The sequence below is a fragment of the Microtus pennsylvanicus genome, chromosome 5 (genome assembly GCF_037038515.1).
Source record: "Microtus pennsylvanicus isolate mMicPen1 chromosome 5, mMicPen1.hap1, whole genome shotgun sequence".
NCBI classification, from domain to species: domain Eukaryota; kingdom Metazoa; phylum Chordata; class Mammalia; order Rodentia; family Cricetidae; genus Microtus; species Microtus pennsylvanicus.
In genome coordinates, this window is record NC_134583.1 from 125,259,094 (window position 1) to 125,281,658 (window position 22,565).

A 22,565-nucleotide genomic window follows, 5' to 3' on the forward strand; every position below is an offset into this window, starting at 1 on the left:
ACACACGTACGTGTATGCACACATATACGTGTTGTGATTTTTTTTATTGTGTTCTGACAAATAAAGCTTGCTTGGAGTCAGAGAAGCAGAAGAGCAGCCACAGTTATTTCCTACCTCTTCCCTTCCTCCATCCAAAAGTGTCAAGCCCCTGTCCCAGCTCTGCCTTATCACTTCCTGTCCTCTTTCCAGTCATCCAAACCTCTATGGTCAGCTAGTTGCTGCCTCTGCCCTCTGACTCCAAGCAAGCTTTACTGGTCAGAACATAACGAAAATATCGCACAACACATACATGCACGTACACACATGCGCGCACACACCATGACAGTTTCAAGGACTAGCTCCATCTTCCAGTAAGGAGGCATCTCCAGCTCCTGGGGCGTTCTGAGTGGGGAGGGGAGAGGAATCCAGGTGTGCTATTTAGAAATCTTTCTCATGGTGGTGTTTACCTGAGAGGAAGAGGAGGAAGGACCCATCCTTGTGGACCAAGATGGCATTCTTGTAACGGACCCAGTCTGGGTTATACGTGGTCACAAAGCCAAATTTATGAGGCCCATGCAGCAAAAAGTATAGGTCAGAGTAAACAAGATCAGCAAGTCTGCTTTCAGACGAAGACTCAGTTCTGCTAGCCCTCACCACCCTCCTGGCTGTAGCCGTGCCCCAGACCCCCCTCCATACATCCCATTCCCATGCTGGCACAGCAGCCTCCTTCCTAAATGTCCCTGAAGCCACCAGGGGGAGCCCCCAGAATGACAGTAGAACTGGGAGTGATGATGTGGGCAAGCCTGGACTCTCAGTACTTCTGAGGTGAATGGAGGCAAATCAAGGCCAGCCTCCGCCACATAGCAAGGTGGAGGCTAGCCTGAGCTACATGAGACCCTTTCTCATTGCTTCACTCATGCGTTTCTAATCTGCTAGTGACTTTTTGTGTGTTTGGGATAGAAACTAAACTCCCTGCTCCTTACAACGGTCCCAGAGGAGCTGGCCTGCTTCCTACGCTAGCCCACCAGAGACTGCCCCACCCCCACCCCATCTACTGTGCTCTGGTCATGGTGTCCTTGAGACCGTTTCCTCTGCTTCTCCTTCAGAGCTGTCACTTTTCCCGCATCCTCACCTGCATCCCCAGGACTCCGCTTCAAGGGGCCACTCCCCACTGTATCATGTCCAGTGTCATTGATGCCAAAGCATTTGTGAGTCTGAAACTCTTACTTACCCGTCAGTCTTCACCAAACTTGTGTGTGTGTGCGTGTGGTGTCTCTGGGACCACCAAGACCTGCAGAGATTCTCCTGCCTCTGGGATTAAAAGTGTGTGCCACCATCACCCAGCTCCAAGTAGTTTATTTTAGGCGTATTTAAGCACAGCACAGTTTGGTGAAAACTTTTCTGGCGATAATTAACTAGATCCTATGTGCACAGTAAGGCTTATACTTGATGCATTGAAACTCTTTGTAAAGTACATGTGACGCCTCCCAAAAAGATGACTGACCACATGGGATAGGTTCCGTAGATTGACAAGCTCACAATGAGGGTCTAGGAGAGGATCAGGTGTGGTCTCGGCCATACAGATATTGTAAAGGTCACCAGGCTATTAACTGTGTCTGCTCCCAGCCTTCTGGGCAGATAACAGATTATACGCATCTCCCTTTGAAGGAACAACCCTATGTGTTTAACATTCCTGGTTGTGTCCCCCCCCCCACATACAGGCTGAGTGTTTGAGTCAGAGAATGGCATATAGTGTGTACTCAGTAAAATGTTTGGAGAGGTGTGCAAGATGGCTCATCAGGTCAAGGCTGCCAAGCTTGATGTCCTGGTTTCCGTCCCTGAAATCGACATGGTAAGGAAAAGATCAACTCCTCTGAGTTGCTCTTTCATTTACACACACACACACACACACACACACACACACACACACACACACACCTCTGCCACACAAAATAAATAAGTCCATGTTGGTTGTCTGAATGAGTAAGCAAATGAGTAAATAAATAGGCAACCCAGAGACTTTCATTGGAAAATCTTTAATTTAGGCACGTCATCCTCCACTCTGCAAGCCAGGTAATGGGGCAGGAGTCAGGAAGGATGTAGGAGATGGTGGGAACGGCACCTCTAATTCTGTGCTGTGGGCTGCACAGCATGGGACCAGGAGATTTTAGTTATGACCTCCAGGTGCTAACCTCTGCCTGGGCATCCTTCCATGCTTGGCGGACCGTGAGCTTCACTCTGAAGGGGTCGATCAGAAAGACCACCTTGGGATCACCCTCCAGGCTGGGCAACTGCCCATCGTCAGGCACATCCAGATCAAACCTCTGCAGCAGGCAGGCCATGAAGAGGAAGAGCTCTTGGCGGGCCAGAACCTCTCCGACACAGGAGCGGGGCCCGGCTCCGAAGGGCAGGTAACTCAATGAGGGTGTGACGAGATGGCTTCCAGTCGGGTCTAAGAAGCGTTCTGGAGACGACAGAGGGAAGCGTGAGCCAGAGGCCAAGCTTTTTCCCAGAGAACCTCAACCCACTTTTAGACCATGAGGAAATTAAGTATTCAGGAAGGATGAAGAGAGAGGAAGAGGTCACACCAGGAGAAAATGCCACCATCCAAGAGAAGAGGTACGGGGCTACTGGGAGACAGATGCCTGCAGACTTCCCACAGAAGTGATTTGAGGAGTTGGAAAGTCCAGTTATGAAGAGTTGGGGCAATCTCCAGGAGAATGGGAATGGCAACAGGCCTGTGGGATGCAGCCAAGAATTTTCTAGTAGCAAGCCTAGTGGGCAGGAAGGAGGGTTGGCCCAGTGGAGCACAATCCAGGCTAGCTGTGTGTTCCAGGGGCCAGGCTGGGGCAGACAGACACTCACCGGGCAGGAACTTATCTGGCTGCTCCCACTCCTCCTCACTGTGGTGCAGCGCCCACAGATTGATGATCACGTGTGTGTCCTTGGGGATGGTAAACTCGCCAATGCTGACCCAGACAAGGAGAAAGAAAAGAATAGTATCTTCCCCTTCCTGCTCAGTCCCAAGACTCCCCTGGGGAAAGAATCTTCTAGGCCTTCATTCTCACTCACTCCTCAGTTTCCGGCTTCTGCCAGGGTAGCACCTAGATCCAGCCTTATCGGCTCGTTAAGTGCTTGTCTCTCAACCTTATGTATGTGGACATTTGTGCTTGTCAGTACATGGGTGTGCCTCGGAAGCTGGTACATGTGTGTGTGTCTGTGTGTGTCTGTGTGACAGCTGTCTGATGAGATTGGAACATTGAGCACCCTCTTCTTCAGTCCAGACCCGTGTCTCCAGGGCACCAGTAAGTTTGGAGGGAAAGCAAGATGGAGCTGTAGCTTAGTCAGTGGAGATCAGGGTGGCTGCAGATGCAGCCGTTAGGATGGCTAGGATGATCGACAGCCATCACCATTTGACAACAGGCTGATGAGCAGCTCAGGGCAGGAGGGACATGGATCGGGGACAAAATGGGCTAGCTAAAGGCTGCATCCTAGGCTGAGTGTCTCGGTGAGAAAGACGTACCTTGAGTCAATGTTAGCCTTGTGGGGGATGAGTACGGGGGCCACAGGTCTGATGCGAAGCACTTCTCGGATAGTGGCCTCGAGCATGAGGAGGCGATTTCGGTCATTGAAAGTTGGTGTGCAGTTGAAACCGATATTCTGGTCAATCTCTTTTTGGATCTTCTTTATCACCTGAAGACCAGAACAAGGTCACGTGACCAAGTTGTTCTCGGCTAAGATTGAGGCGAGCTTAGCAGAACCCAGCGGTCACAATCCCGACAAGATTCTATCCAGTGATGGCTCTGCAGCCTAGACCTTGTTTCTAGAAGACGGGGCAACATTAACCCAGGGTCAGAGTCAGTCTGCTTGTATGAGAGGCGGAACAGGGTTATCTGCACAGAGGGCTCCAGGCGTTGCGCCCCAACCCCTCCCCCCCTAAAATGGGGCTGGTTGGATTCCACGGGAGACAAGAGTGAGGAGACGCTCACTCACCTCGGGATTGTGGAGCAGGAAAGCCACAATCCAGCGCAACACCGAGACGGTGGTCTCTATCCCAGCCCCGAAAATGTCTGCCACCGTGGAGAGGATGTGCCTGTCTGAAAACGCAGTCGAAGCCTGGGCTTCGCTGCTGTTGTTGTTGTCTGCGTTCATCTTGGCTTGGATCAGAATGTCCGTCAGGCTGGAGATGGCGTCGCTGCTGAACTTCTCCTGGAGTGGGAGGTGAGGATGAGGAGGGAGACCCACCTCCACAACCCTGCCACGCTCCACACTCCGTCTTAGACTAGAGACAACAAGGTTCCCTGAACTTGAGAGTGGACCTGTGAGTTTGCAGAGGCAGCGGGAGCCCTGGGTCCCTTCTAAGACCTTTCTCGATTTCTCACTTTTCCACTCCCATTTATGAATAAGTCGGTTCCTAGCGGTAGCATATGATGTGCCAGGCCCCTGCCAGGCTCTGGAGCTCTTACAGTGTCTACAGTGTGCCCGGGCCTGCTCTCACCACATCCTAACCTCTTATTTGCCTCTGCCCTAGCTCTTACCTTGCAATTTTCCAATATTTTAGACAGTACTTCATCTCGAACTTTAACATAGCTCTTTATCGTGTCCAAGGTTTTATTGGGAAAAATCTGGAAACATAAGAAAATGTCAAATCCATCTATCCAGCTAGGAGAATTCTTCCTGGAAGTAGACCTTAGTTTTCTCTTTAAGAAAATACTCCACCCCCCCCCCCCCCAGCATGGAGCTTCAGCTGGGAAGGCAAGATAACGAGAGGATGAGATTACATGGCCAAGAAGGACAACTTAAAACATTGAAGGGCAGGGGGGACTCCCCATCCCTCCACATTCAATTCACTAAGCCCCGAATGCTGTGCGCCCTCTCTTTCCCATAGAACTAAGGCAAGTTCCTCAACTAGGTTCAGCCTGTTTTTCTCATCTAGACCAAGAGGATAATTTGACATACCTCCAGGGGGAACCTAATGATTAACAGCATGCTCGCTGTAGGCACATGGCAATTGGAAAATAATAAGAGTATAAATATTAAGATACAGGATTTAGCCAGGCGGTGATGGCGCACGCCTTTAACCCCAGCACTTGGGAGGCAGAGGCAGGCAGATCTTTGTGAGTTCGAGGCCAGCCTAATCTATAAGAGCTAGTCCCAGGACAGGCTCCAAAGCTACAGAGAAACCCTGTCTCAAAAAACCAAACCAAACAAACAAACAAAAAGATACAGGATTTAAAAAGAAGAGCATCACAGGACATGTTATAGTCCTAGTACTTGAGACTTGGAGGCGGGAGGAGCAGAATCTCAAGGTCATTCTCAGTTACAAGAGCAATCCTAGGTTAGTGAACTGTCTGCGGCTGCAAGAGGCACAGCAGACAGTGGCTGTTGGCTGAGTGTGATGAGAAAGATGGTCGTGGGAACCGGAAGCACTGGGGACACTGTCCCGGTGGGATCCGGAGTGGAGAGGTGTTCTCACCGTCAACCAGGGAAATATGTCCACCAGGTTATCGTGGCCCAGGCCATCCAGGATGCCTTCTGTAAAGGTCTTAATGGTGGTCAGGATCGGGTCGTTGTTCTCGTAGGAGATGCTGAAGCAGATGGCACAGATGATGTTGGTTACTGCCATGAACAATGGCTGGGACAGATCGATGGACTCCTGGTTGTGGGTGAGCAGCAAGTCACACAGTGAGCTGGCTTCCTGGCAGACTGGGGAGAGAGGGAATGCTAAATACGTCACCTCTCCACCAGGGCCCACTTCTCAGGGATGGCCACTGGGTGGCAGCAGCCGCTAAGGAATGACTGGACCCAGCTTTCCCCAGCCCCAGGGCAAGCTTCGCACTCACTGATCTTCTCCAGTTTCTGGTCACCATCCCTGAACAGGGCAAAGGTGCTGAGCGCCAACTTTCGGTGCAGCTGCCAGGCCCCACTGGAGTCAGCAAAGGCGATGCCTTTTCCTTGGTCCGACAAGAGGCCTAGAGTCACCTTTGGAGAGCAGGCAAGACTGTAGAAATTATTAGGCAACCCCTGGAACTCTCTGTCTTCTCCCTGGACCTGCAGGGCTGACTTGAGGGCTGCTCCCCTCTTAATAGGACGGCCCTAAAGCCCTCCTTACAGTTCCATGAAAGGCGGTAGTGAGGAGATAGAAGGAGCCCTGAATTTGAATGCAAGAGTTCTGGGGTTCGGTTTATCAGTAGGGTGCCCTCTGGGCCTCTCTGCTTAGGTTTCTGACCAGGAGCAGGCAGCTATGGGCGGGGAAAGCTAGGCATACCTGTCTTAAGGACAGGAAGACTGGGAGATTTTGCTACCTTTCCCACATGTTTGAGCTGTCTCCTCTGAAAGGCACCTCCAAAAGCACAAAGGCCCAAAGTCTCCCTCTTACAGCCCCACCTGGCCCAGCCTCTTTTATTCTTTTGCTTCTGAGAGGAACCCCAAATCTGGGAAAGCCCGGTAGTGGGGCAGGCCGCTCTGGCTGACTGGCCTAGCGTAAATGATTCTATTTTGGTCTGCTCAAAGCTGAGGCCAGCTGTGCCTTATTGGGGTGTTCAAGGGAACCCTTGCAGCAGGGTCACGGGAGCAGGGGTGTTGTTTGTAGGGTGGCTACTCAACAGTCAGCACAATGAAGTCAGAGGCCTTGAGATACTACTGTATGTCCCTGCTCCCTGTCCCCCCCCCCCCCCCAGCTATCTGTGAGCCAAAGCCACATGCTCAGGGAAACAGCAATCTTAGCTCCCCCCCCCCCCCCAGTTACTGGGGCCAGCTGCTTCTCCCAGCATCTTCCTGTGGACGATGCAACCATTGCCCCTATTTTCCAACAAATGTAACAGTCACACCTATGCAGAACTTTAGCTTTAGGTCTGGGCGATGGGCTTTGTCAGTGCGATCTAGAATGACTATCTCATACTAGAGGGAAGAGTTAGGGCTCCCTAACTCTGCAGGTCCCTGCACCACCTTCCTGGACAAGCCATTCAAGAGGTCTCCCTCCTTCCCAGTTTAGAGATTAGAGAAGGTCTGGGGGAGTGGTCCCACTAGTCCGGTTTTGGAAAAATGAAGAACTGTACGATCCCAGGGACTGAGAGGGAAGGGTGGGCCCTGCTTACCATTTGTGGCCGACCGGAGAATTCTTTTCCTTTCTTAACGAGCACTTCCTTGGCCAGCTGATACTGGCCGATGATCACTGTAGGTGTGGTACCCAGATAAAGAGAATAGATGGGACCATATCTTTCCTGCAGCTTGAAGAAATTGACATGCATATGCCCACGTCTGGGGAGAAACGGCAGGCTGCCCACAATGGGCAGGAATGGGAGGCTCTTGGGGTACTTGGCACAAAGTGTCTTTGACTCGTGCCAAAAGAAATAGGCTAGGATGAGCAACAAGAGAGCTACAAGTTCCCACATGGTAGCCGGATATCGGCTGATGGCCAGCCTGGAGTGGAGAAGCTGCAGCGGCTCCGGCGAGGAAGGAGGACTTTTAAAGACGTCCCTGGTTGTCACCTTGAAGTTGTGTTATCTCTTGGCCGGTGAAAGTTTATCCTGGAATGAATTCAAGCCTGAGTCCTCACCCAGAAAAGGGAGAGAGAGGGAATGCAGTCTCTTCAAGGGCTGGCCCAACTTCAGGATGAACCCCCGGAGGAGGAGCAGGTTAAGGAGCAGATCATCCCCCTGGGGCTCCTGCGTGACGGAACATCCCAGAGGCAAACGGTATCACAATGAGATCAAGGTTTCAGAGCCGGCATGTTCTTATGTCAAAAGTGCTGCATAGACAGTAATAATGTCACCAGGTTGCAGCAAGTCAAATCCGTCCAAGGCACTTAAATCTTATTTAATACCTGACAAGAATGAGCTTCCAAAGGCCAGTCTGTGTAAGGCCACATAAGACAGTGATGACAAGGGCCCAGATGGCCTCAGTTTTGGTGGCTGCTCAGGTATTCAGAGCGTCAGCTCAAGCACCATTTCAAGTTTTTGTTCAAATCTAGCTTGGTCACTTTCTAGATACATTGTCTTGAGTGAGCTACTTAACCTTTTCTGGGAAAAAAATCATTTTATTATGTTACTATATATAAAACATAAAGCGTATCATTTAAAATACTTTAACTGAGGGCTGGAGGGATGGCTCAGCGGTTAAGTGCACTCACTGGTTGCTCTTCTAGAAGACCCCGGTTTGATTTCCAGCATCCACATGGCAGCTCACAACTTTCTGTAACTCTGGGTCCAGGATCTAATGCTCTTTTCTGGCCTCTGCAGGCACCAGAAACATATGACATGCATACCTTAGCTAGTAGATAAAGCATAAGGCCACATTTCAGAGTGGCATTTTAATAATTTATCAATTGACAAGCATGGCGTTTGATTTGTTTATCAGTCTGTCATGTGTGTGGTTCATTCCTTCCACTCTGTGGGTTCTGGGGATCAAACTCAGATCATCAGGCTTGGGTGACAAGTCCCCTACTCACTGAGCCAACCCTCTGGCTCGTTCATCATTTTTAAATATACGTTTTGGCTAAGGCATGGTGTTATACACCTGTAACCCCAGCATTCGGGAGGCCGATGCCAGAGAGTCAGGCCAGCCTCAGTTTCACAGGGAGTTTGAAGCTATCCTGGGCTATGTAAGACTATGTCTCACTCAAAATCAACAGCAAAAAACTTTACGTTTTAGGAGTATAAAGCTTGTGCTCATTGCTACACAACTATCTAAGATTTACATCACGCCGTGGCAGCTCTGGAGCCCATAACCAAACTCTCAATTCTCTGCTCCAGACCCGGACACCTCTAACCTACTTTCTGTCTACTAACATGCCTTGTTCCTTGTTCTAGATTGGTTTCTTTCGCTGTGATAAAGACTATGACCCAAAGCAACTTGGAGAAGAAAGGGTTTATTTGACTTACACATCCCAGGACACAGTCTGTTGAGAGAAGCTAAGGCAGGAATCTGGAGCAGGAGCTGAAGCAGAGGCCTTGGGATAGTGATGCTTACTGGCTTGCTCTCTGTGGCTTGCTCAGCCTGCATTCTTATACACCCCAGAATAACTTGTCCGTGGGTGGCACACGGAGTGAGCTCGGCCCTCCCACATTAATAATTAATCAAAACAATGATCCCACAGACTTACTTATAGGCCAACCTGATAAGGCATAACTTATCTGAGGTTCTTCTTTTTCCAGGTTATGTCTAGATTTGTGTCAAGTTTGCAAAACCAACCAGCTCAGTTGACTCCTTGACAACTTGACACACAAACACATCACTATTAAAACATAACCTCTCCTTTTCTGCTCCCCAAGATCCCTAAGATCTCCTATTAATATCAGTGTAACAAACACTATAAAACTGATATAACTTTAAAAGTCCTACAGTCCTTAAAAAAAATTGACATTAAAAAGTTCATAGTCTTGACCCAGGCTTTAATGTCAGCACTCAGAAGGCAGAGAGTGGATCTCTATGAGTTTGAAGTCAACTTGGCCCACATAGTGAGCTCCAGGCCAGCCAAGGCTACACAGTGAAAAAAAGAAGAAGTCCAAATTGTCTTGTGTAAGATTGAAAATGTTACATACTTTCTTATTCCAAGAGAGAAGAAACAGGGCAACCATAATCAAATCAAAGCAAAATTCAATTTCAGAGTGCAACCATGCCTGACTTATGGCACTCACCATCTTCTGAGCACCAAAGGGCTCAGTTTTTCCAGTAGACATTGCTTGTGTCTTACACTCTGGAAGGCTCCACCCCTCAGCTGCTGCTGTTACTGGTGGTCATGCCACGTATGGTATCTTCAATATGCTGGAGTCTCCACTGTTACTGAGGCAACACCATCACCAATGGCTTCTTCTAGCCTTCCTTTAGGGACTCCAGCCCTGCCACATAGTGCCCAAACCTGTTCTCTATGACTCCTTCATGACTTCAAAACCAGTACCACCTGGTGACTTTTACACATAACCAAGTTAGGCTGGTTTGTGGAACAATGGTCTTGTGCCCTGTAAAGATTTGTCATTTGTACTGGTCTAATAAAATTCTGATTGGCCAGTAGCCAGGCAGGAAGTAGAGGCAGAGCAATGAGAACAGGAGAATTCTGGGAAGAGGAAAGTCTCAGTCTGCAGTTGTCACCCAGCTACAGAGGAAGCAAGATGAGAATGCCTCACTGATAAAAGGTACCTAGCCACATGGCTAACACAGACAAGAATTATGGGTTAATGTAAGATGTAAGAATTAGTTAATAAGAAGCCTGAGCTAATAGGCTAACCAGTTTATAATTAATGTAGACCTCTGTGTGTTTCTTTGGGACTGAACAGTTGCAGGACTGGGCTGGACAGAAGCCTCTGTCAACAGGTTGTCACCATGAGTCACAGCCTTGGCATCTCTGGACCACAGCTTCTGTGTCCTGACCCTGATAAAACAGTCTCAGAAGATTTAGACTCAATGACGCTGGTCTCTTCTTAATCACAGCTGCTTTCTCAGCTCAAGTGAAACAGCGTTGACTGCACCAGCAATGCTAAGCATTCACTTTAGTGATACTGGCTACTCTTTCTCTCACTGTTGTTTTAGGTTTATTTTTTAAGATGTATTTATTTTTATTTTGTGTATATGTGTGTTTTCTCTGGAAAATAAGTGTTGTCTGCAGAAGCCAGAATAGGATTCCTGTTTGAGAACCATGCTGTGGGACAATGGTCTGTACTGTGTCAATTGTATTTTAATAAAATGCTGATTGGCCAGTAGCCAGGCAGGAAGTAGAGGTGGGATGATAAAAACAAGAGAATTCTGAGAAGAGGAAGGACTCAGCCTACAGTCACCCTCCAGACACAGAGGAAGCAAGATGTGACTGCTTTACCAAAAAAGGTAGCAAGCCACATGGCTAACACAGACAAGAATTATGGGCTCATATAAGTTATAAGAGTTAATAAGAAGCCTGAACTAATAGGCCAACCAGTTTATAATTAATGTAGACCTCTGTGTGTTTCTTTGGGACTGAACAGCTGTGGGACCTGGTGTGACAGAAACCTTTGTCAACAGAACCTGCTTTCTTCTGTGATGACTAACACCAGAGACGCCCACTCCCTTGGGGCTGTGAATTCCCTGGTAATATTGAATCAGTGTTATATAGGTTGAACTGAGGATTTCCAGCAGAAGCAGAGGATTGAGTTTTAAGGGAGCTCTACCAATAAAACCCAAGGAGCCCATTGGGTAGAATATAACTCAGGGTCAGTCACTAACATAGCATGCAGGGGCTCCAGTCCTCAACACCCCAAAATAATAATAAGCCGGGAGTAGTAACATGCACCTTAAATCCCAGCACTCGGGAGGCAGAGGCAGGTGGATCTCTGTGAGTTCGAGGCCAGCCCGATCTACGAAAGCTAGTTCCAGAACAATTAGGACGGTTACGTGGAGAAACTCTGTCTCAAAAAAACCAAAACCAAACCAAAATCAACACCAAAACCAAACAAAAACAAAAAACCAAACCCGTAAGTGGAATTGCCTCATTTAGGTACACTGTGACCGTATTTATTTCCAGCTCTCTGAATCGTCCATGTTTACGCACTTCCATGTGGAACTTGTGTAGTCAGAGATAAGCAGAAGAGCAGTGTATTTGGTTGTTTTCACAAAAGTCTCATTTTCTTGCTGATGATTGGGGCAAGCTGTGCAGAGTAGAAAGCAGCCTCCGTCTGGTTCTCCAGTTCCAGGCTCCCCATTTTTCAGCCCCACTGACAAAGTTTCAGCAATCCTTCATCATCAGGTCTAGCCAGGGCACTGACCAGATCCACTCCTTAAGCTGCAAAAAAATGCCAATCACCTCTCTTACATGAATGGCCTCCCAGCTTTCCACTTCAGGGCTCCAGAACCCTGTTCATGGTGGCCATTCTGTTCACCCTGCCACCCTCCCCAGCACACCTCCTGGGCATCCTGCGTCAGGGCTAGCTTCCGCACTCACGCTGTTTTTCTGGCCTTGCTCACTCTGTAGTCCAGGCTGAACTCTAACCTCAGAGCTTAAACCGTCCTCCAGCCTCTGCCTCTAGAGTCCCTGTGTCAACAGGCAGATGATCCTGGCTCTTTCATTAACCTGTTCTAAAACTTGGGTGTTCTTCCTCTCCATTCTGTGTAACAGCGTAAACGAATGCAGACAGATTGTAAAATTATATACAGCTTTAATGGAGAAGTAGACTTACAGAACCACCAGTCCAGCGGAGACCAGGAAAGCAGGAAAGCGGAAGCAGTGGCTGGGAGCACGCTCGCCAAATTTATAGGCAAACATTAGCCCGAGGTGAACACGCCCCCCAAGGGGCGGGACTTATCCCTACATCTCCACTTTTTGTCTAAATAAGACAGAACTAAACCAAATGCAACTATATACAATAATAACAAATAATAAATATAGCAAACAATATTGAGAATCAAAAGTTTTGCTAAACATTCTATCTCAAGGAGTCTAAATAATGTAGAGAGTAACTACAGTTATATAATCTTCAACTCCGTCAAAGATCTGAGAAGGGAATAAATATTACTTAACAAACGAGATATATCCAAAATGTGCAACAATTGACAGAGACAACTGACTACCTGGGCAATCATCCAAAGTCTCGTTTGCAATGTTGAGTCAACCAACTTTGGCTAAGGCCTAACATAACTGACATACCATTATTAAAGGCAAGGAACTTTTTAAAACTATCTTACCCTGTCTTGGCAGGATATGACAGTCCTGTTTTATCCATTGATGTACGCTCTGTATCTCTGTCAGTGGTTGAGGTATGGGCATTTCTTTGCCCAAAGGCCAGTTCTGCCAAAAAGAAAGGCTCCATGTGGAGTGTCTTTGGTGCTCAACATTCTCTCGGGAATAGAGCGGTGTTGCCAGGAGCAATTGTGTCTCACTATCACGAAACTCTGAGTTAGATTAAAGGCCATTTTCTACAGCTCTTTGAAGAGGTTGAAGATTATCTATCTGTACTGAGTATAATCTCTATATATCTAAAGAACCTGATTAGTCTAATTATAAATGACAATTTTAGATGACTATTAATCTATATAATTCTCAATATCTATCTAACTTAAAGACTAAGACAATAAACAACTGTGTAACAAATGAGGATAATGACCTCCAAATATAAACACTGTACAAATATACATTGCAATATGGTAAATATATATCAATACACAAACACTCTATGGCTAACTAGTGTGGCTAGCACTGCAAGCTTTATTTGTTAGAGCACAAACAATCACCTGCCCTCCCCTCCCTCCCCTCCTCCGCCTTTCTTCCCTCCTCCCCCTCCCTCCCCTCCTGTCCCTCCCTTCCTCTCTCTCCTTCCTCTCCTCCCATCCCTTCTTTTGTGTTTTATTTTTGTCTGTTTGGGCACTGGGGATTGAACCCAGAACCTTGGCCCTTGTGCATGCTAGGCAAGTGTTCAACCACTGCACTATATTCCCAGCCCTGGAGTCTCTGAGCTGTTCATTGCCATGTTATTCTGCTTTCCAAACTGCGTTGGGCTCTTCCTTGCACATGCCCTTTGGAACAATTGCTCTGATTCCAGGAATCGATCTTGCAGAAGTCGTTCAGTGAGTGCAACGTCAGTTATGAAACCAGTGTTTGCCGTTGTCAGCGACGCTCCCCACTGGAAGGGGCTGGAGTACCATGCAACCAGAAACAGTGGAGAGAAACATGTTTCCGACGCACACCATAAATATTCGCTCCTCCCCCATATTCTAGAACTTATTCTTTCATTCCCCTCTTGCAGAATGCGTCATCATTTTTCTTCTGTATCTCCAACTTCTCCTCCGTTTTCTTCTCCTCTGCTGATAGATACACTCAAAAGTGCCCCTCCACATAAGTGTTAAATTGATTTGAACATGCTATAGTTAAAGAAAAGCATTTTCTAAAGATAACAATTATGGGCTGTAAAGCTTAACATTCAGTTAGTTCCTTCACTAAAAGATATTAGTTCCTTCAAAGACATTAGTTGTATTTTGCAGCAGCCACATGCTAAAAAAACTCCATCTATGTAGAAACATAGAATCTAGGACTAGCTGAGAATTCATAAATTATTTCATTCAGCATCCTCATTCTATTAAAAAACAAAAAACAAAACTAGATTCAAAGATTGAGCACTTTGCACAAACTTAACTACCAATAAAGCCAGAAACAAGAGCATTTTCTTCCTAAAACAAAAATTCTATCAATGCTGTTTCAGCTGGTTCTCTGTTAACGAAATGTCCGAGCTCTTTTCTCGTGCTCCGTGATATGGGGACTTGGAAGGGGCGAGACACTACAGCGCTGCAGGCTGTGAGGCCTGAGAGGGGTTCAGGTGGTAGCCAGGCCTCCCTGTGAAGATGGGGAAGGCAGCGGTAGCAGACAGAGGTTCTCCCGCAGGTGTCTGCCTAAAACTCACAGTGAGGGACTCACTCCAATCCTCCCTCCCCATTCTGAGGCCACTAAACCTGCTGGGCACTTTGTCTTCACAGGCCCTATATCTCCAAAGATCCTGAGCAAAAGCCTGCATGTGAGGGCTCCTGGGAAAAAGGGCAGAGGAGGGACACTTCCTGTTCTCTTCTTTAGGACTTTGGTCTTTTATTTTATTTTGGTTTTTCGAGACAGGGTTTCTCTGTAGCTTTGGAGCCTGTTCTGGAACTCGCTCTGTAGAGCAGGCTGAATTTCCCCATGGAAGTTTTCGTTTCAGCCAGACACAAAACAAAACAGGTCCAAAAAAAAAGAAAAAACAAATCAATACAGTTGCTTAGCACCTCAGGGTGTCCCTGAACACCTCTGTCCTGTTACCACAGCTCCAGAAACCTGGGCTGTGTGCCAGGTGCCACAGCTTCCTCCCACTAATGACGAGTGCTTTAGCAACACAGGCTGACTTCAGAAAAGAACCAGTCTATAACCCACGGTGACAACAGAAGGGACTCATCAGCCATGATACCCCAGCCAGCCCATCCAAGGCCTTCTCCAGCTCTCAGGGAACTGGGATGTGCTTCATAGTGATGGCAGACACTCTTTGGAGTTCCTGCTTCTTCCTTTTCATTTAAGCCTATGACATTCTGAGAGTGCCCCTTGATTCAACTCAGGCATGGCGTTCCTTCTGTCCTGCTATTACTGAGTCCCCTTTACTTCAGAGGGTCCTCAGAGTACCCATAAACACCCACCCCTTCCTAGGCAGCATTAAATATAATTTTTGATTTTAGGGGAATCATAGTAATCTACTCACTCACCCGAGTCAGGAAATCTCTGGCAGTCATAAGTGCCCTGGAAATTTTGTTTAGTTTCTAGGCTTTAACTAATCGTTGCATCTCTAAGTCGGGTTCATTTTCTAGTGACTGCATCATGTGATTTTTTTTTTTTTTTTTGGTTTTTCGAGACAGGGTTTCTCTGTAGCTTTGGAGCCTGTCCTGGAACTCCCTTTGTAGACCAGGCTGGCCTCGAACTCACAGAGATCCGCCTGCCTCTGCCTCCCGAGTGCTGGGATTAAAGGTGTGTGCCATCACCACCCGGCTCTCATGTGATTTTTTTAAAAAGATTTATTCATTTGTTATCTATCTGCATGCACAGAAGAGGGCACCAGATCTTGCTACAGATGGTTGTGAGCCACCATGTGGTTGCTGGGAATTGAACTCAGGACCTCTGGAAGAGCATCCAGTGCTCTTAACAGTTGAGACATCTCTTTAGCTCCAACCAGAAGAAAAACCAGAACCAAACCAAACCAAACCTGGGGCTGGGGAAACAGCTGGATGTGAGTGGTAGGGAAGAAGAAGCAGTTGAAGTCTGAGCTTGCTTTCTTGGAAAGTGGCCATCTCCTGCTTGTTTTATAATACAGAGGGTAATTCAAAGACTGAGCACCGTTTATGGGTTTGTGTAGGTGGAGACTGCTCGTTCATTTCCCAGCCTCCTAGACCCGAAATAATTACAAAGAAACTGTATTAATTACAACACTGCTCGGCCAATAGCTTTGGCTTCTGATTAAGAAACTCTTATATTTTAAATTAATCCATTTCTATTAATCTGTGTATTGCCACATGACTGTGGCCTACTGGTAAGGTTCCATCTGGCGTCTGTTTCCTTCGGTGCCTACATGGCGTCTCTCTGACTCTGCCTTCTTTCTCCCAACATTCAGTTTTATTTCCCCACCTAGCTCTATTTTGCCCTATCACTGGCTAAAGCAGCTTTTTTTTTTTTAAAAAAAAAAAAAGTTAACCAATGATGATAAAACACATTCACAGCATACAAAGGGGAATCCCACATTAGGTTTGGAATGGTATGTGAACTACTGAGTCCTGGTGTTAGAATTCCAGGAAATACTGTGCATGCGTCAGGGACGTGATGCCCCACTTCGGGCATGTACCCTGGGAGATTCCATACTCAGAATCAAGCTTTGGGGCACCCATGACCTGAGCTGATGAGTGGACACACTGCCTCGCCTAAGTCTCTGTAGAAGGAAGGTTCTGCTGGAGACTGCTGCGAGGTGCCTGGGGTCAGTGGAGGTGGATAAAGGATTTCCTTCCTGACGGCACTAATGGCTTGAAGATTTTTAACTCTTTCACATGCCTTTAATCCCAGCACTCCGGAGCCAGAGGCAGAGATCTCGAAAAGTTTGAGGCCAGCCTGTTCTACAAAGTGAGTTCCAGGACTGCCAAGGCTACACAGAGAAATCCTGTCTCAAAGAAAAAAAAAAAAAGAAAAAAGGAAGAAAGAAAGATTTTTTTAACTCTTAGCAAAACAGCTTCTAGAGCTGATATTTTGAGATATAAGTATTTTGTGTGCTTTCTGGTGGAGCTCCAACTGAAGGTTTCCTCACCTACAGGCACCTACGGGGCTTCTCTGACTGGGGGTGTGCCTGAAGGCTTCCTCATACCCTTCACGTAAAAGTCTCCTGGGTACGGTTTCTCTGGAGCTATCACAAGCTCTTCCTCTCATTTGCAACATTCCAAGAGCTAACGCCCTGGAAACTTTTACCACAGACACAGGGCTTCTCACCAATGTGAACTCTCAGAAGGATTTGAGATGGGAGCTCCCAGGGAAGGCTCTGCCACACTCGGCATTTATAGGGCTTCTCCACAGCGTACTTATGCCTATTAAATTTTCAAATACTTACCTTAGCATCACATTTATTTACCTCTCGAGTGTGGTCTTGGCAATTCTGTGGGCAAATTACAGTCAAACTCCCACAGTGTTATATATCTGGGTGTCTGCCTGCATCTGTGTATGTGTACCATGTGCATGCCTGAGCCTGCATCTGTGTATGTGTACCGTGTGCATGCCTGAGCCTGCATCTGTGTATGTGTACCGTGTGCATGCCTGAGCCTGCATCTGTGTATGTGTACCGTGTGCATGCCTGAGCCTGCATCTGTGTATGTGTACCGTGTGCATGCCTGACCCTGCATCTGTGTATGTGTACCGTGTGCATGCCTGAGCCTGCATCTGTGTATGTGTACCGTGTGCATGCCTGAGCCTACATCTGTATATGTGTACCGTGTGCATGCCTGAGCCTGCATATGTGTGTGTGTACCGTGTGCATGCCTGAGCCTGCATCTGTGTGTGTGTACAGTGTGCATGCCTGAGCCTGCATCTGTGTGTGTACCGTGTGCATGCCTGAGCCTGCATCTGTGTATGTGTACCGTGTGCATGCCTGAGCCTACATCTGTGTGTGTACCGTGTGCATGCCTGAGCCTGCATATGTGTGTGTGTACCGTGTGCATGCCTGAGCCTGCATCTGTGTGTGTGTACAGTGTGCATGCCTGAGCCTGCATCTGTGTGTGTGTACCGTGTGCATGCCTGAGCCTGCATCTGTGTATGTGTACCGTGTGCATGCCTGAGCCTACATCTGTGTGTGTACCGTGTGCATGCCTGAGCCTGCATCTGTGTGTGTACAGTGTACATGCCTGAGCCTGCATCTGTGTATGTGTACCATGTGCATGCCTGAGCCTGCATCTGTGTATGTGTACCGTGTGCATGCCTGAGCCTGCATCGTGTATGTGTACCGTGTGCATGCCTGAGCCTGCATCTGTGTATGTGTACCGTGTGCATGCCTGAGCCTGCATCGTGTATGTGTACCATGTGCATGCCTGAGCCTGCATCTGTGTATGTGTACCGTGTGCATGCCTGAGCCTGCATCTGTGTATGTGTACCGTGTGCATGCCTGAGCCTACATCTGTGTGTGTACCGTGTGCATGCCTGAGCCTACATCTGTGTGTGTACCGTGTGCATGCCTGAGCCTGCATCGTGTATGTGTACCGTGTGCATGCCTGAGCCTGCATCTGTGTGTGTACCATGTGCATGCCTGAGCCTGCATCTGTGTATGTGTACCGTGTGCATGCCTGAGCCTGCATCGTGTATGTGTACCGTGTGCATGCCTGAGCCTGCATCGTGTATGTGTACCATGTGCATGCCTGAGCCTGCATCTGTGTATGTGTACCGTGTGCATGCCTGAGCCTGCATCTGTGTATGTGTACCATGTGCATGCCTGAGCCTGCATCTGTGTGTGTACCGTGTGCATGCCTGAGCCTGCATCTGTGTGTGTACCGTGTGCATGCCTGAGCCTACATCTGTGTGTGTACCGTGTGCATGCCTGAGCCTACATCTGTGTATGTGTACCGTGTGCATGCCTGAGCCTACATCTGTGTGTGTACCGTGTGCATGCCTGAGCCTGCATCGTGTATGTGTACCATGTGCATGCCTGAGCCTGCATCTGTGTATGTGTACCGTGTGCATGCCTGAGCCTGCATCGTGTATGTGTACCGTGTGCATGCCTGAGCCTGCATCGTGTATGTGTACCATGTGCATGCCTGAGCCTGCATCTGTGTATGTGTACCGTGTGCATGCCTGAGCCTGCATCTGTGTATGTGTACCATGTGCATGCCTGAGCCTGCATCTCTGTGTGTACCGTGTGCATGCCTGAGCCTGCATCTGTGTGTGTACCGTGTGCATGCCTGGTGCGTGCAGAGGTCAGAAGAGTGAGTTGGATCCCCTGGAACTGGAATTATGGATAATTATGAACTGCCATGTTGGTACTTGGAACCAAATGCACAGACACACACGCACACACAATTAAAAATAAAATAAGAATAAATATTTTTTTCCGTTTATTTATTTATTAAAGATTTCTGTCCCTCCCCCTCTCCCAATCAAGTTCCCCTCCCTTGTCAGCCCATAGAGCTAACAGGGTTCCCTGCCCAGTGGGAAGTCCAGGTCTAGTAAGGTGAGCATCCAAACTGCCTAGGCTCCCACAAAGCCAGTACGTGCAGTAGGATCAAAAACCCACTGCCATCGTTCTTGAGTTCTCAGTAGTCCTCATTGTCCGCTATGTTCAGTGAGTCCAGTTTTATCCCAGGCTTTTTCAGACCTAGGCCAGCTGGCCTTGGTGAGTTCCCGATAGAACATCCCCATTGTCTCAGTGTATGGGTGCACCCCTCACGGTCCTGAGTTCCTTGCTCGTGCTCTCTCTCCTTCTGCTCCTGATTTGGACCTTGAGATTTCAGTCCGGTGCTCCAATGTGGGTCTCTGTCTCTGTCTCCTTTCATCGCCTGATGAAGGTTAATATTCAGGAGGATGCCTATATGTTTTTCTTTGGGTTCTCCTTATTTAGCTTCTCTAGGATCACTAATTATAGGCTCAATGTCCTTTGTTTATGGCTAGAAACCAAATATGAGTGAGTACATCTCATGTTCCTCTTTTTGGGTCTGGCTTCCCTCACTCAGGATAGTGTTTTCTATTTCCATCCATTTGTATGCAAAATTCAAGAAGTCCTTGTTTTTTACTGCTGAGTAGTACTCTAATATGTATACATTCCATACTTTCTTCATCCATTCTTCCATTGAAGGGCATCTAGGTTGTTTCCAGGTTCTGGCTATTACAAACAATGCTGCTATGAACATAGTAGAGCATATACTTTTGTTGTATGATAAGGCCTCTCTTGGGTATATTCCCAAGAGTGGTATTGCTGGGTCCAGGGGTAGGTTGATCCCGAATTTCCTGAGAAACCGCCACACTGCTTTCCAAAGTGGTTGCACAAGTTTGCATTCCCACCAGCAATGGATGAGTGTACCCCTTTCTCCACAACCTCTCCAGCAAAGGCTATCATTGGTGTTTTTTATTTTAGCCATTCTGACAGGTGTAAGATGGTATCTTAAAGTTGTCTTGATTTGCATTTCCCTGATCGCTACGGAAGTTGAGCATGACCTTAAGTGTCTTTTGGCCATTTGAACTTCTTCTGTTGAGAATTCTCTGTTCAGCTCAGTGCCCCATTTTATAATTGGGTTGATTAGATTTTTACGGTCTAGTTTCTTGAGTTCTTTATATATTTTGGAGATCAGACCTTTGTCAGTTGCGGGGTTGGTGAAGATCTTCTCCCAGTTAGTGGGTTGCCTTTGTGTCTTAGTGACAGTGTTCTTTGCTTTACAGAAGCTTCTCAGTCTCAGGAGGTCCCACTTATTCAATGAGGCCCTTAATGTCTGTGCTGCTGGGGTTATACGTAGGAAGTGGTCTCCTGTGCCCATGTGTTGTAGAGTACTTTCCACTTACTCTTCTATCAGGTTCAGTGTGTTCAGACTGATATTGAGGTCTTTAATCCATTTGGACTTGAGTTTTGTGCATGGCGATAGATATGGATCTATTTTCATTCTTCTACAGGTTGACATCCAGTTTTGCCAGCACAATTTGTTGAAGATGCTCTCTTTTTTCCATTGTATACTTTTAGCTCCTTTATTGAAAATATGTTTGTGGGTTAATGTCAGCGTCTTCTATTCGATTCCATTGGTCGACTTCTCTGTTTTTATGCCAATACCAAGCTGTTTTTAATACTGTAGCTCTGTAATAGAGTTTGAAGTCAGGGATGGTAATGCCTCCAGATGATCCTTTATTGTATAAGATTGTTTTGGCTATCCTGGGTTTTTTGTTTTTCCATATAAAGTTGATTATTGTCTTCTCCAGATCTGTGAAGAATTTTGATGGGAGTTTGATGGGGATTGCATTGAATCTATAGATTGCTTTTGGTAGAATTGCCATTTTTACTATGTTGATCCTCCCAATCCAAGAGCAGGGGAGATCCTTCCATTTTCTGGTGTCCTCTTCAATTTCTTTCTTCAAAGACTTAAAGTTCTTGTCATATAGATCTTTCACTTCCTTGGTCAGAGTTACCCCAAGATATTTTATGTTATTTGTGGCTATCGTGAAAGATGATGCTTCTCTGATATCCCTCTCTGTTTCCTTATCCTTAGTGTAAAGGAAGGCCACTGATTTTTTGGAGTTGATCTTGTATCCTGCCACATTACTAAAGGTGTTTATCAGCTGTAGGAGTTTTTTGGTAGAGTTTTTGGGGTCGCTTATGTATACTATCATATCATCTGCAAATAACGAAAGCTTAACTTCTTCCTTTCCAATACAAATCCCCTTGATCCTCTTATGTTGTCTTATTGCTATTGCTAGAACTTCAAGCACTATATTGAAGAGGTATGGAGAGAGTGGACATCCTTGTCGTGTTCCTGATTTTAGTGGGATGGTTTTGAGTTTTTCTCCGTTTAATTTAATGTTAGCTGTCGGCTTGCTGTAAATAGCTTTTATTATATTTAGGTATGACCCTTGTATCCCTAGTCTCTCCAAGACCTTTATCATAAAGGGGTGTCGAATTTTGTCGAATGCTTTTTCAGCATCTAATGAAATGATCATATGGTTTTTTTCTTTCAGTATTTATATGGTGGATTACATTGATAGCTTTGCGTATGTTGAACCAGCCCTGCAAGAATAAATATTTTTAAAAGACAAAAAAAAAATTAAACTTAATGTTTCCCGAGGGTATGCGGGAGAGAGAATGGGAAATTATTGTTTAATAGGTACACTCTTTACAATGATAAAAATAATCTGGAAATAATGATTATAGTTGTGTAGGGGGAGGCTGTTTGTTTGTTTTCTGGCTGCACAGACCTGAAATAATCACACTGAAACGATATTAATTGCAATACTGTTTGGTCAATAGCTTAAGCGTTTTTCTAACTAATTCTTGCATCTTAAATTAACCTATTTCTATTATTCTTTATTTTACCATGAAGTTCATGGTCACCAGTGCCGGTGCATGGGTATCTTTCTCCTTCAGCAGCTACATGGCATCTCCCTGATTCTGCCTTCTTTCCTCCTCTATCTGCTTGGAATTCCTGCCTTGCTCTATTCTGCTAAGCCACTGGACAAAACAGCTTTATTCATTAACCAATAAAAGCAACACATATATAGGACTTCCCACACCACTTCCCCTTTTTTGTTCAAATAAAAAGGAAGGTTTTAACTTTAACATACTAAAATTACATATAACAAAACAGGTATCAAGCAAGGATTACAGTTCTAATATTTATATCTACTTTATCTTTTGTTATAATTAAGGAAAACTATAATTACAACTATCTTTTCTTCAACTCCATCAAAAACTCCAGAAGGATATAATATTACCTAAGTAAACGGGAAGTGCATTGTAAGAAACTTCCACAACTCTAGAATTGACAGAGACATCTTGCTGTCTGGACAGTCACCCAAAGTTCTTCTGTAACATTGCAGGCATCTGCCTTCAGCCTATCAGAATTTTCAGTGAAGCAGGAAACTGGAAGATCTGCTCTGCCTTGTACTAGAAAAGCTCATCAGTTGT

The 22,565-nt window shown here is 46.5% G+C and overlaps 2 protein-coding genes across 4 annotated transcripts in view; one reads left to right on the forward strand and one right to left on the reverse strand.

The window, feature by feature from the left end:
* Positions 1-2,029: 2,029 nt before the first annotated feature.
* Cyp17a1 (cytochrome P450 family 17 subfamily A member 1) lies at positions 2,030-7,373 on the reverse strand. Its single transcript, XM_075974291.1, has 8 exons — positions 7,077-7,373; positions 5,823-5,961; positions 5,456-5,685; positions 4,518-4,604; positions 3,973-4,188; positions 3,503-3,672; positions 2,845-2,948; positions 2,030-2,443 (listed from the first exon to the last, which is right to left on the reverse strand). Exons 1-8 carry the CDS (start codon positions 7,371-7,373, stop codon positions 2,151-2,153), a joined length of 1,536 nt encoding a protein of 511 aa, XP_075830406.1. The 3' UTR covers positions 2,030-2,150.
* Positions 4,097-22,565, forward strand: part of Borcs7 (BLOC-1 related complex subunit 7) — a 30,654-nt gene continuing 12,185 nt past the window's right edge. Inside the window, exon 1 of one of the 3 annotated variants that reach the window (XM_075974302.1) lies at positions 4,097-4,200. In XM_075974302.1, coding sequence (XP_075830417.1) covers positions 4,148-4,200 — 53 coding nt within the window. In that variant the 5' untranslated portion in view covers positions 4,097-4,147. The remainder of the gene's footprint in view (positions 4,201-22,565) is intronic. The other 2 variants (XR_012910703.1, XM_075974300.1) reach the window with 2 other exon arrangements.